Source organism: Miscanthus floridulus, chromosome 8, assembly GCF_019320115.1.
Source record: "Miscanthus floridulus cultivar M001 chromosome 8, ASM1932011v1, whole genome shotgun sequence".
Lineage (NCBI taxonomy): Eukaryota > Viridiplantae > Streptophyta > Magnoliopsida > Poales > Poaceae > Miscanthus > Miscanthus floridulus.
In genome coordinates, this window is record NC_089587.1 from 36,095,130 (window position 1) to 36,110,500 (window position 15,371).

Genomic DNA, 15,371 nt, shown 5'->3' on the forward strand with positions numbered 1-15,371 from the left:
TACTTATAGGCTGTGTTTAGATAGCGAAAAATTTTGCAAAATGTCAATGTAGCATTTTTTTTTTTGTTATTTAACAATTAGTGTTTAATTATGGACTAATTAGGCTTAAAAGATTCGTACCGTGAATTATGGCTAAACTGTGTAATTAGTTTTATTTTTTATGTATATTTAATGCTTCATGTCTGTGTCCAAAAATTCGATGTGATAGAGAATCTTGAAAAATTTTAACTAAACTGGACCATAGTGGCAATGGAATGCTTGATGCTTGCTGAGGTAGCTTGGGGAGTTGGTGATGGCCGCTCCAGGACTCTTCTACTCGTACTCTGCTCTACTGTGTCTAGTGTTAGTGTAGCAGTGGTGGCGTAGCTGGCCATGATGGGAGGGAGGGAGCGTCCGTGCGCGTCGGTGTACCAGTGGGGCCCGGTGGCAGTGTGACAGTACACTGTTTCCTGGATGCCAAAGCCGCCAAACCCTGGAAATCGGCAGGTAGCAAAGATACTTTATTAGGCTATAAAATCTTCATTATTTATTATACAAAGTGTTAGATGTTCTAAAGAGTGGAGAGTATACATTGGTTAGCTCAACAACATCAAATATTCATACATAGATAGATACACAGCCTGTTCGGTTGGCTGGTTCGTATCGTTGCTGGTTCATGAAGAAGTACTGCTGGCTGGTTTGTGTGAGAGAAAAATACTGTTCCGACTGAAAATTTACGATCGTTTACGACAAGCTACAGCCAAACGAACAGGCTAACAGGTGGTATGACGATAATCTTTTCATAATAACGGTACATGATCCAAAAGTAAGTATTGAAAAACCGCATCATACCTTTGAAGGTCAGAGATGGAGATGGATGTCGGTGACGGTGATCAACAGACAGATAGAAAGAAAGAAAAATCAGGCCTTGTTTAGATTGAGGTTAGGAATCAGTATTTGGCACTGTAGTACTTTCGTTTGTATTTGACAATTATTGTCCAATTATGGCCTAACTAGGCTCAAAAGATTCGTCTCATAATTTACAATCAAACTGTGTAATTAGTTATTTTTTTATCTATATTTAATACTCCATATATGTATCTAAAGATTTGATGTGACGAAAAGAGTGAAAAAACTTACAATCTAAACAAGGGCCCAATGGAAAAGTTGATTATGAACCGATGGCAATGGGGCATCGCACCGTATCGATCGTTGGACGCGGCGTCCCTCTCCCGGCCGGGCCCCCGTTGGCCCACCGCAGCGCGGCCCGCCGGCCGGCCGTTTGCCCGTGGAGCGTGCATGTATCTGTGGGTCTGTGACAGTAACAGTGTAACACAAGACATTTGCGTGATATGATAGTAGTATTTGTATAAGTAAGCTTGTTGGAGGATCCATCGATGGAGCGTTCATGGCGCAGCAGGTAGGATGTAGCTCTCGATCGGTGCATGCACGCACGAGAGAGAATCATCAATACCCAATCATGTAAAGTACTCAGTCCGTTCCATTCCAAATTATAAGACGTTTTGGCTTTTCTGTATCTTGAAAAGCCAAAACATCTTAAAAATTAGAATGAACGGAGTACGTTATATACAAACGGATCCTATAATAAGATTATAATCATGAATGAACAATTAATCGAGTTACATATATAAGTACTGATGAGAAGCCGTGCAAATAAACGATTAGGCAGGCAGGCAGGCAGCAGGCCCGTCGCCATCGGCGTCCATGGTGTCTACCGCGTTGGCGCACACTGTGACCCGGCCATTCGGCGGCCAATTCCCCAACGGTCACAAGAGACTAAAAACCAAACGGCGTACGCACCAACCAACCAGGTGGCCGGAGCACTGCAGGCCATCGCCCGGGCCTAGCGCTAATAGTCTGGTTTCCAGACTGATGACAAGCCCGGAACTGGCGCAACTGCCTCCCTCCATCCCTTTCCTCTCTCCGTGTTGGTTTTCTCACTTATATGTACACAATACATATTTTTAGGGGCCCTTATATTCTTACTAGTATTTTGAAGTCTAACTGATTTTGCCTTCATTTATTTAACTTTAACTTTATGATTTTGCCCATCGTTTTTTCAAGACGAAGAGTTTAACCATATTCCTTTTTAGAAGAGTTAGTAATGTGAGTTTAGCGCGTGCGCACGGAGAGAGGCTTGTTTTCCTATGTGAATTTGCCTATAATTCACGTTATGCGAGATTCATGTTCCAAGATAAAGTGGAATATGGATAAGGTCGGGTGAGGCCATTTATTTCTTATGAGACATGTCAGAGATATTTAACCTTATAAACGTACGCACGTCATATCTCATATATCTCTCGGAGCACATTTGAGACATTGGTGCCGTTCGGCTGGTCACAAAAACCGGCTTGTTCGGCTTCTTTTTTCAGCCGGAACAGTGTTTTTCTCTCACAACAATTCAGCCGGAACAGTGTTTTCCGACCAAATTCATCCCAGCGAACGGGGCCATAGGGTTGGCATACCTCGAGATTGATATTATTATTGATAAAGTCACGGGCATCTCGTTGTCGACACGCATATACTACTGAAATAATAGTTAGGGCACGTTTGGCATGGCGCTGGCTTCGACTCCTTGCGGCTCTTGCCGTGAAGCCATGCCAAACGATTGGTGCCGAAACAATTCTAGCAAAGAAGCCCGGAGGAGCAGAAGTTGGAGCTGCAAAAAACGTGGTTTCAACCAACTCCTCACAAACTTGGCACGGATTATAACAAAAATGCTATTAGAGTTGTTTTTGCTAACGTTTTCAAAAACAACTTCAACTCTACATGAGAAGTTCCACAAGAGGAGCAAAAGCTAGAGCCCTTTTTAAAGAAGTTGTAGCCCTGCCAAATCGATCCTTCGCCGTGTTCGGTTGGGGCTGGCTGGTTGGTTGGGCTGGCTAGCCCCCTCACATGGACACTGTTTCCAACGAACCAGCCAGCAGTATTTTTCTCTCACATAAAGGAACCAGCAACGATACGAACCAGCCAACCGATCAGACTGATTAACTCTAAATACAAGCACCCATATTAAGTTGGATACTCCATCTCAAGTGGATAGATATCACTGTAAGAAATTTAATTTTATGTCATTGAGGGGATAGGATAGATATCACTGGTTTAGCAAACGAATTAGATGCCAAGCAGGCATTGGTCCAGCATGTTCGCTTGCTCGTAAACGATCGTAAATTTTTAGCCAGAAATAGTATTTTTCTCTCACACCAAACCAACCAGCAGTAAATAATCCACGATCGTTTACGGCCTCCCGAACGGCCGAATGTTAGGTTTTCTCTTTTTGAAAAAAAAAAGGTAGGCCCTGCGTCGGTCCTTACTGGAAAGGAGAAAGGGACAAAACTTGGTCATGCATGGCACTTTCCTTTGGACACTTTTCCCCTGGATTCCGTTTCCTATTTCTGATCACCACTTCTGCTTCCTCTGACGGACGCTGCAGATGCCTTTGCTTTGCTTGCAGCCGTGGCATTCTTCGGATTCAATCCTTAGCAGCCTCCCTCGTTGGCTCCGATTGGATCGAATGCATGGTCCACATATAACAGGCTCAGCAATTCTTTGTCGCACTGTACTGCACCACCCAACAACAGCACGACAATTGAATCAGCAAATTACCACGTATACCACCAAGAAAATACTTACTTGGCGAAGCACTGAATTTTGTCATGAGTCAAAATAAAACAAAAAAGTATCTTAATTCAACCAAATTTATTTAAAAAATACAGTATATATGATACTTCCTCCGCTCTAAATTATATAACGTTTTGACTCTTTAAATATATAACTTTTGTTATACACTATGTCTAGATATATAGAGAAAACAATGTATCTAAAAAAATCAAAACGTCTTACAATTTAGAAGTGCCAAATAAATTCAATAAAAATGTTTTCACGTGCATCTATTTGGTGTAAAATCTGTACAAAATTTGGATAGTTTGATCTAGAACAAAACTATCTTTTCGGTTACAACCATCCGTTTCATTGTGAAATTACCCCTCTAACCTTTCTATTGTACTAACAATTTCCAGTTGGAGGCACCTTCTTTTATGGCCCGTTAGATGACAGGTAATGAACGGTTCACAAAACTCGCAAACACCATAAATTTAAAGACCCCATGGACAGAGAACCCGTTGTTTTGTACTATTTTCTTTTCCAAAGAAAAAGAAAGTAATTCAAACCCCCCTTCCCATCCAATTGTTTTTTGCCGTGATGATTACGAGCTTACAATAATAATGCCATGATAATTGCGCGCGTGGGCCTATTAACAAAGTTGGATCGATGACGACCCTCAAGTGCATGCCTCATCAGATAGATGCTTTCAACACCGTCACGTTTCGAATTTCGCTCGCTTTTCCATGTATTTGCTTGGCCAATCAATCGACTACAAAGACCTGATTTGATTCCAATCAAAATGTAGGTAGACCGTACGTGCATGCGTGCGTCTCTATATATAATTTGGACCATTGAGCGCGTACACTGTTGTGTATAAGATGTGATATATATATGGAATGGGATTGCGACGGGCAAGGAGCATGCAGCAAAATAATTCAATTCGAGAATGATCTGTATTTCTGTTATGCTTTAATGGAAATGGGGTTTCCTCGTGTGGAAAAAAAAAATCAATTCAAGAATGAGCGCATTAGCACAAGGTTTAATTTGATTAATCACATAGGTATCTAGTTAGGTGCATGCATAATAACGATCGACAATCAGCGGTTGGTACAAAAGAAAAATCAAGCCGAATGCATGCATGCATGTGTGTGTGTCTATATATATATATATATGAATTGTCGGCAAAAGCAAGCAGACATCTATAGATAGCTGCTGCTGCCACAAAATCCGAATGATGTGTCTACTATTCGCCTGATTGCGTGCTGCATGTTAATTAGCTTGGCCGTCGGTTCAAGTACTGTTTTCAACTCAAATGTACTCCCTCCGTCCTAAATTATAAGTTATTTCTAAGAATCTTGAAGGAAAACAATAAGGGGCCTAGTAGCTAGTGTCCCTACACGTACAATTCCTTCTGTCCACACAAAATGTGGTGAAGATTTGATAACATTGTCGAATAAGCATTGCTAAAAAAATTATTTAATATATGTCATCTCTAGACAGACTCATGCTCGGAATCGATAACTCATTGCCGTGTTTGTACTCTACTGTGTCGCGTGGATGGGTTTAGTCTTTTGGGTGTCCTGTTTTGGCATCTCATTTGACTACCCTCTCTTGTATATATTTTTTTTAATTGAGAGACGAGCTCCTATAATTATTTAAAAAATATCTACACAGACCAGATATCGAAGCAAAGAGATATATATACACCATCCGTCCCTAAAAGATAACGTTTTAACTATGAAAACATTATTCTTTTTTGGACGAAAGGAGTACAAGACGGAAGGAGTACAAGACAGATCGTGAGATCGATCGACCTAGAACATGAGCCATGTCCCTTTTGGCAGGAACAAGCCAAAGGACTGAAGCTTTTTGTCCTGCCTCTCAAATCATGGCCACATTTCTTTCGACCACATGGACAGATCGAGTCGATCCCTTGACGCAGCGACAACATTGCATTCGTCTGGACTTTGGAGACAGACAGAGGAGTCCATGGCACGCAAGAATCAACCATGATTGTCTATGATGGACATTCATAGGTCATATATAGACGTGCCAAATTGGCTCCTGTAATGTAACTGTATATACCCGTCGAAGATCAGTAGCATCTATCGTTCTTCCTTTACCCACACGCTGATCGATCTGCTGAAGAATGAATAGGGACGTGCAATGCACGCTGTTCACAGAAATGCATGGTCTCCTCAAGGTGCATTGCTCCAAAATGCTCCTCTCTTTTTTTGTTTTGTTTAGAGAGAATATAATTTTTTGCCTGCTCAAGTTATACTTTTTTTTTTCATAGAAAGAACAAATGCTTGCCTCTTGTTTGTTCTGTTATGATAAAGACAAGTGGAAGCATCAATCGATACACATATGATGATTCCTCTCGAAAACAAAAATGAAGCATCACTATGAAAAAGAATTTAAGGTACAAGGCCAAAATTCTTTTCCATTGCAAGGAATGTAGAACAATAGTACGCATTGACGCTAGTAAGAGAATTTGGAATTCGCATTATTAATTAATTCTTGGTGCATTCGTAACCTAATAATGTACTAAATGCTTGCAGGTGATACTTGTGGCCAATGTGGATTTTGGTTGCATTAGTTTTGTGTACTTGCTCACTCTGGTTGGAACGAGTGAACGTGGTGCTGTAGCTGTAGAGCGAAATGACCTCTGTTTGGCAGGAAAGTGGTACTGTTTAACATCTACATCAAGGATGGATATGGCGTGTATAAGTATAAAAAACTAATTTGTTCTTATGGGAAAACTGAACTAAATCGACCTAAGGCTTCTGGCCGAACAAGAGAAGAAAATGAGCATTTGTCCTCTTAGTAAAACAACGTGTTTGGTTCCTACCCTCCCACTCATAATGGTAACGATAACAATATTTCACCTTATCTAGTATGAATTTTAAATCGGATTTAGCAGAGATCTAGCATTTACGCCTAAGCCAACTTCTTATGATTTTCCTTGTCACTCCAAAAAGATTTGTTTTGCATAGGCGCACGCGTGTGTTTAGTTGCTAGGAGGCAATTGCACGGCTACTCAGGCGGACAAATTAAGGCGGGCTAAGCTCCCTCCACGCCACACCTTACCAAAAGCTTAATCAAGCGAACTAATCTAATAATTTCCAGGACAATTATTAGGCTTATGCACTGATGCACATGCCATTGCATTAAACAACCTTTTGGTACGGGGAATTAAAAGAACAGAGGAATGAGCAACAGTGTATGAGAAATATGCTTTAAAAAAATGCAAAACAGCTTACCAACGCCATTATATTGCAACAGAAATCAAGTGAAAACCCAATAAACACTCTTGAACTCGCACATCAAATCAATATAGTATAACAAAGAACAATCCCCCCAAAACTGCAAAACCCTCTGAACTCAATTGAGCAGTGCCATAACCATTGCAGTGCCTCTTTATATATACTCCTCTTATAAAGAAAAGATTAATGAAGGTGCTGACGCCGGTGCACCGACAGGGTGCAGAAAGCGAGCGGTGGGAGTGGAAGGGGAGGGGACGATCCGGCAGGACAGGGACGTTGGCAGTGTCCGCACACCCGCCCTGCGTCAACCCCAGTTGCCAGTGGCCAGTGGATCGGACGGACGGCACCTCGCTGTTGCCTCACAGTTGAGGCGTCGCGGGCCTGTTGCAGCGCCGGCCGGGGCCGGACGGCGACCCCCTAGCTAGCGCGGCGACCGGCGATGGCGATGCAGCTTCTCCACTTGTGAACAATGTCTGTCTACGGCACGGCACGTCTTGCGCTGTCGGTCGGTTCGCTTCTCGTCGCTGCTTTCCGTGTTGGCGTGCAACCATAGATTCTGCCTGCGTGGCAGTGTACACGCGCCGCGGATCTCAAGTATATGTGGTATGTGCCCAGCGAAATGTTCCGAGACCTGAAAAACTTTCTTTCCACTCCAAAGTTTACTCCCTATCTCATCAAATGTTTGACACATGCATAGAGTATTAAATATAGACTAAAAAATAACTAATCGTACAGTTTGCGACTAATTTGCGACACGAATCTTTTAAACCTAATTAGTCCATGATTTGATAATGTAGTGCTATAGTAACACATGTTCTAATGACAGATTAATTAGACTTACTGAACACCCCATGTAACACCTAATATAACACCCTAAAACTTACCTCTAGATTTAAACACGCCCTTAATTGCCTTCTCCAGCCTCAAAGAAGCAACTGAGTAGATGTTTGCTTGCCGACAGTACGGCTCACCAGGCTTCAGCAAAAAGGCACAGCCTACCTAGCGAAGCAACAACAATTGCATTGCAACTGCTTTGCAATGGGCAGGGCTACTGGGCTAGGCTGCGTCAACGAAACATAGCGTCACTGCAGCAGCAGGCCATGCTCTGTGCCGCGTATCGGATTCGCACGCTCTGTCTCCCACACCATGCGGGCATCGCCCGCGCTGCCCAAACGACCCGCCCCGTCCACGCCGCCAGCCTGCACGTCGGGCTGCCCGTGCCCCTCTGTTTCCCACACGCACGAGTGGCATGCCCACGTTTGCTCAGTTGTGCCCACGTTTCCCCGGCTGTGGACGCGCGCCGCGTCTGCCAGCCTCAGGCGCCCGCAGGGTGACCTACAGCGGCGTTTCAGCAGCTGTAGCAAGTGGGTGCCTAACACCGGATCTAATTTTACGGTATCTAGATAAAACACTTACAAACTACGGTTAAAACAGCTAAAACATTAGAAACATATGTCTGGAACACTTGTGAAACACCCAAAAACACTTAAAAGCCATTGCAAATATATGCAACATCCAGGTCTACTTTTGCAATATCCAGATGAAAACACTTGCAACATATATACGAAACACTTGAAACATACACTTGTAACATACATGTTATGCAACATTCAGATCTACTTCTGCAACGTTCAAATGAAAACACTTTAGAACATACGTCTGAAACACCTAAAACACTTAAAACATATGCTTGCAACATGAAACGTATGTTTGCAACATGCGTATATAGCCATTGCAATATTCAGATGAAGCACTTGAAAACATACGTCTTAAACACTAGAAACACGGCATCGTCGACGGAGGGGGGCGACCTGAGGCGCCCTTACACGTGCGCCCAGCGGTCATCGGCAGGGGTGGCGGTGGCGGCGAAGCATCCCGACGGGAAGAGGTCGGTAAGGCGTTGCGTGAACTGAGAGAGGAGGCGGCGTGATCAGCTTGGGTGGAGGAAGGAGACAGCGGTGGTGCCGTGGGGCTGCTGCTCCTTGCGAACACGAGAGAGACCGAGAGATCAGAGGCAGCGCGGCACGGGATTGGGTCACGGCAAGGGGTGACCGCAGCGGTGAGGCGGAGCGGAACGGACGGCCGGCGCGCCGAAGCCACGACAGACGAGCGGAGAGTGAAAATGTCACAGGGTGCAGCGAGCATTACCACACCAACGACAAATATCCCCCCAAGACCTTTGCATTCACCGCCAATGCGCCGTTACTGATGCAAACAGAACAGTTCCAACGCGCCATTCTGTGGGAACTTGCAGATAACTCAAGCTTGTGAGGTTTCCCATCATATATCTTTCCTTTTTCATCTGGTGTAACAACTTTCACTATACAGAGACAAAGATCATACAACCTTCATCTAGTGACTAGTGAAACAACAAAAGGCAGCTTTCAGCCTTTCTTTATACTTGTCATCACCAAACTGTCTATGAACAAAAGGATTAAGGTGCATGAACAAAAGAAAAAAAAAACGAGAAGGATATCTGCAGCACACAGCATTTTCCGCATCACCCACGGCAGGACAAGCTCAACCCGACGGCAGCACATCTATGTAGCTGTTCCGTTCCTCTAGGGTTGCTTTATTGTAAGCTCGGCTCTCAGATGCAGCATCCCGTCGATGAAGAAGAGGCTGTCATCGGCCATGAACGTCTGCCATGGGATTGCAAAGAGATTCCTGTACCCAACTGCCTTTCCACCGGTGAATGTGTAGTTACCCTTGTACTTGCTCACAAACTCGCCAGATGGTCTCGTCCTTGCAGCAAACTCATAGTCCACGGTCACGCTCATTGAGCCCTTCTCCTGCATCCCCAGGAAGAGGCCAAAGCAGTAGAACGTGCTTTGCTGCTCCATGTTACAGTGAGCTGAGAGGAAGAAGCCCTGCCCTGCGAGGTGGAACGCTTGCGAGTATATCCGGCCTGCAGGAAAGAGTCGAGAGCACTCCTCGCGCTTGAGGTCCAAGTATGCTATGCACTGTGGGTAGGGCCGATCAAACTCAACGACTTTGAGTGGTCTGTACTTGTAAGCCCGCTCAGCGAATTTCCGACAGGTTATTGTGTCCGCTGCAAGAGCTCGTTGCCGGTGTGGTGCATCAGCTTTGTACAGAAGAGCCTCGGTGACACACTTGGTTGCTTGCTCATGGTCTATATCCGTGCATGTTAGGACCTTCCGCAGCTTCCTACATGTCATGTGACTGAATCGCACAAGAGGGAGCAACCGAGAACTAAGGATCTCACGTCTCTCTTCTGATTTCGGGTATTGTGCACGGGCCCATCTGAGCAAGAAGTCATAGATTGTATCTTCAGATGCCACCTGGAGGTCATTACTTGACAAGATGGCTTCAATTCCAGCAAGAGGGATGTTCATCACTTCATCTTGGAACCTGAAACGAGAAGAAAAAAAATCACCTTCCGTACGTTCACAACGATCTTGTCAGAACAGTCTTGGGCTAAACTTTCCATAAAGTAAAAATAGGTCTCCATCCAGTGTATATCACTCACTTAGTCAAATCCTTGTATTTTACAGCAAGGAAATCCTTAGCTGCATCTGTCAGTGGTTGAACTGCAGCTGCCATTGAAATTGAGCAGGGAAGATCTAGGTAGAGAAGTGCAGATTCTGTGGTCATCGGCAAGCTTGTGAGCAACTGGCTGCAGTACCTCATGCATGAAACAACCTCAAATTTGTCGGCAGCCATCAAGATATCCAGCAGAAGAGTGGGCTCAGTAGTTGTCAACTTTCCACTATACATAAAGCTTAAAAGCTCCATGAGGGCAGTTTCCTCTGTTCCAAGAGAATTAAGAAAAAAAAAGGATGACGCACAAAGCAAATATTGACTAGAGAATGATTTCTCTCTTTTGTGTGTGTGTGTGGCAACTGGTTCTCAGAGAACAAATGACGAAAGCTGTAAATAAAATGTTCTTTGCATATATAAGCAGGATGTTCTAGTTTCCCAAAGTTGTCACATTACCTGAGTCAGTAATTCTAAGGGTTGCATGTCTCTGATCCGATTCTTTCATGCCGTTTGAGAAAAGCTAAGAAAAACACATTAAGCTTACCAGAAAGCAGCAATGACTGGAGTACATATCAAATGCATTTGAGGAGGTTACCATAACTCCATAACTACCTTGAAAAAGAAAGGACTCTTCGCAGCAAGAATCGCCGAACTGATATAAATTGTCTTGACTCGTAAAACTGGCGTACCGACCACGGTCCAAGATGAATCAATACCTTGCCCATCATCACCTGCTAATAACAAGGTCAGAGGTGTATAATGGGTAAACAGGGAAGGAAGCAAAGGGTACAAAAAGGTGAATTAGATAGATATTCTGCAATCAGAACACTTGGAGCAAACTGTATGTTGCATCCAGATTAGTTTTCTACCTTCAGAAAGACAGTAATTGTTGTGGAAAAAAAGAAAGACAGAGTAATGGGAAAATAAAGAACAAAATTCTAAAAACATGCATTCTGCAATGAGAACACTTGGAGCAAACTGTTTGTTGCATCCAGATTAGTTTGCTACCTTCAGAAAGACATGGCAATGGGGAAATAAAGGAATTTTAATTTTAAAAAAACACAAATAAATACTCATTTTGTACGCTTTTAGCAATCTAAGCATGCTTATAGCTCACCAAGTAACAATCATAGATGTTTACCAACCAAGAATCAATTTATAGAATAAGTAACCACCTAGTTTGTCAAAAGATTGCACCTAGCTCACCAGTGAATGTCACATTGTGCAACTAAATTTATAAGTTCTTCCTACAAACCTATCTAGTTTTTTGTTAAATATATAGAACTAGCAATCAGCAGATTTGAGGTAATGATCAAGCAGAATAATTGAACAAATTGTATGACATCTACAGCGTTTGTGCTCAGTTTGGGGCTCAAATAAAAAAACATGGCAATTCCAGAAATAAGACAGCTTTGGGCTCCAAAACAGGGCCAGCTTAAAATTTTGGATGTTTCGATTTAAGAATTTAGTCTTCGATTTTTGGAATGTAACCTACTACTCCATTCCAAATTATAAGTCACTTTGACTTTTTTTGGTTCATCCATTTTGCTATGTATCTAGACATATTATTTATCTAGATGCATAGCAAAATGGATGTACCAAAAAAGCCAAAGCGACTTATAATTTGAAACGGAGGGAGTACAACTTAAAAGAAGCATATCTAGCAACAAGAATGAAGTTATCAAAATAGGGGGTGAAAACTGAAAAGGTCTCAATAGGAACTCAGGAAGTGCATTAACAAACTGCAACCAGGCTCATCCTGATTGCTCAACGATTTTTGTAAAAATCTCAATCTAACTTAACCTCCAAAAAGTTCAATTCATTGGGACAAATAAAATTTCATTAAAAAGTAAACTTGCCAAAAGCCTAAATAGACAATAATTTTCAAACAGCAGGAACTTTTGCCTAACTTCACTAATAACCATAAAAATATCAATATTATATTCACAAAAAAAAATTATTAGGGATGCAATTTATGGTTATACAAACCTTCTTGGCCAACATCGGGTGGAGATTCTTCTATCATTGCTACAGGTTCCTCTTGATTTTCTTCATATGCATCACACTCTTCTGCTTCGACTTCATTGCAATTTGTTTGGTCTGACATGTGAGTTGTAGATTCTACAGAAGAAATTGATAATCAAAATAAATCACAAAAACGAAGATGAAACTGGCATAGCCGAAAATCAAATGAAACAACAAAGGATCGCAATACTAGAACAAACTATAGTATAATAGGAAACATTGTTGCATAGTAAAATGGTTGTATGTACACAACAGTAGCATTATTAAGGGGAAAACGGATCATAAATCAAAATTTAGCATCCCTAAGCAACACCATGACTTATATAGCTAACGTGGAATCGAAGTGGAGTATGGAAAATGTCATAAGCAGAAGAAAGCAATGCATTGTGACTATCAGGATCACAAGCCTACTGAATATTATCTATAAAAAAGTATAGAATTTTCAGAAAATCATTTGTATCTTGATTGAAAATTAGTAAATTACACCACCCCCATTATGTCATTTCAAGAACCTCAATCTTGTGGTCTATTAATCTGGGCAGTTGCTACCGGTAAAAAATATTATTTCACAAAATCCACCAGCAGGAACATGATTGCAAAACATTTATAACCTTCTGACCTTCAACAACTTTTCATTTATCATTACAAACATCATTGGTTTAACTGTCATATATTCTTTATCGAAAATTTGCTTTTGCTCGATAACCAAATTACACACCTACAACAGGAAAACTACCCATAAACACATGAATAAGAAGGTAATGCAACAATTAATTTCTTTAAGGAAGGTAACTCAAACAAAGATTTTTTTTTCACAATTTCCCATGCTAATCCTCATACATAAATATATGGCTGAAAGGAGGAAAAGGGGACCATTACAAATTAGAAAATAAGAAATTTTAGACACTGCCAGTTGGACTCTCAATCATCTCAATGCGCTTGTTTAGGGTACCTTATTATGTCTTATGAACATAGTTATGAAGGCGGTAACGCGAGATAAGGCAGCTGATTACCCGCTTGGACACTTATAAGCGCTAAAGTATAAGACGTGGTGACGCCATACTAGTATGCCATGCGAGGGATTTTGAGCACACCAAAAAGGAAAAAGACAAAAGGGGAAAAGGAAAAATGCCACCAGGCCAAGTCACCCATAGAAGCCCAACAAACGAACAGGTACACAAACCTAGCTGGCTAGGCTAGAGGTCAAAATAGAAGCAATTGTCTGCTTATCAACGCTGGAGCACAGGCTGGAGACAACGATCCCTTTGTGCTGGAGCACAGTGGGCGGCGTCCCCTGCTACTGCAGCGCAAACTGGAGGCAGCGTGCCCTGCTGCTGGATCGACCAGAGAAGGCAGCTGCTGCTGGATCGAGGGAGGAGGACAGCAACTCCTCCTGCAAAGTATCCCGCAGATCTGCCACTCTCCCTGTCTCCCACACACTTCCTCTCTGTCTCGTGCTCTATTTCTCCCATGCTTCCTCTATGATTGCCTCCCACCAGAATCTCCCCCGCTGTCCCCCCCCCCCCCCCCCCCCCCCTCTCTATAGAGTACAGAACTACAGATGCACCACCTGCAAATGGTTTCTGAGTTGCACCCCTCTGGTTGTCCCGTAGATTCTCATCTAGATTAATTAGAATATTTCGGTGGGTGAATTCTAATTCAAAGTATGCATACCCTAAATTAGCTCATTTATTCTGGTACACACGTTTACCAATTATTATTGTGGCTCAGATCAAAATGTCAGATAATTCGTACAGGTACATCATGACAGCTCAAAATTGAAATTCCTCTCTATCCTTCCCCAATTCCTTTACCATTATAACCTATATTGTCGGGTACCTACGGAAATCTGAATTTACTCAAAGAGGCACATAAGTCCCCACCAAATTCACAACCGAATCGCATCAAACGTCACAAATCAACAGACAAAATCGCACGATCGCAAGGCGACATCCTCAAGGCAACAACGGCATGCGTATCTGTGGACGTACCTTTCTCCTTGAGGAGCTCCTCGCGGCGGCGCTTGCGGTGGCGCGCCCAGTCGGCGAGGCCACCTCCTCCGGCACCGCCGCCGCTGGAGCCCGGCGCGTCGTCATCCCCGGCGACGACCTCGATCCGCAATTCCCGGTCGGAGAAGTTGACCTCGTTGAAGGCGAACTCAAAGCTGGGCCCCCCGCCCCCGGGCGAGAAGTCCGGGTCCATCTCCGCAGCCGCGGTCGCGTGCGCGCCGACCAGCCTCCTCCCGCCGCCTACTGGACGGGAAGTGGGGGAGGCGTGGAAGGCGGTGGCCGTAACCCTAGCCGGCGGAGGGCTCGAGGGGGAGGGCTAAATGAGAAAAGTGTGGCCGGGAGGGGAAGGAGGAGGAGACAGAAGGGAAGACGGGGGTGGTTATAACTGGCATGAAAACGATACGGATATTTTTCGATCGTATTTGAAACTGAATCCGTTTAGAAGGGTTGAGATCTGTCCATATCTGAATTCGGATATTCAATATCTGATATCGTATCCATATCCGAATACTTAAATCGCATATTTATGATGTCGATATCCAATCGTATCCTATTCGACATAGTTAATACTATCCGTATTCGAATCTGAATCCAGACAGAAATATGAAAACAAATGTAATATCGGTGATATCCGTCCGCATCCGATCCGTTTTCATCTCTAGTTATAATAAGGAGGGAACGGAGGGGGCAAGATGGAAAAAGGGGGCTCCAAACGTTTTGGTCGTGGTGGTGCCGCGATAGCGGCGTTGAATTCGTGCTCGGAATTGTTAGTTTGGCTGACCGTTTGCACGCCGTCTTTGGCGTTCCAATTAAAAAATATTCGATTACATGTACTACTTTATGTAAATAATTTATCTAATGATATACTTTATCCGTTCCAAATTATAAGTCGTTTTAATTTTTTTTTGTTTATCCATTTTGCTATGTATCTAAATATATTATTTATCTAGATCCATAGCAAAACGAA

At 43.0% G+C, this 15,371-nt stretch overlaps 1 protein-coding gene across 1 annotated transcript; it reads right to left on the bottom strand.

Annotated features, from left to right (window-relative positions):
- Nucleotides 1-9,196: 9,196 nt before the first annotated feature.
- Nucleotides 9,197-14,757, bottom strand: LOC136476173 (BTB/POZ domain-containing protein POB1-like). Its single transcript, XM_066473904.1, has 6 exons — nt 14,387-14,757; nt 12,360-12,491; nt 10,983-11,101; nt 10,827-10,890; nt 10,360-10,639; nt 9,197-10,241 (listed from the first exon to the last, which is right to left on the bottom strand). The coding sequence occupies exons 1-6, from the start codon at nt 14,595-14,597 to the stop codon at nt 9,431-9,433; spliced, it is 1,617 nt and encodes a 538-aa protein (XP_066330001.1). The 5' UTR covers nt 14,598-14,757; the 3' UTR covers nt 9,197-9,430.
- Nucleotides 14,758-15,371: the final 614 nt, after the last annotated feature.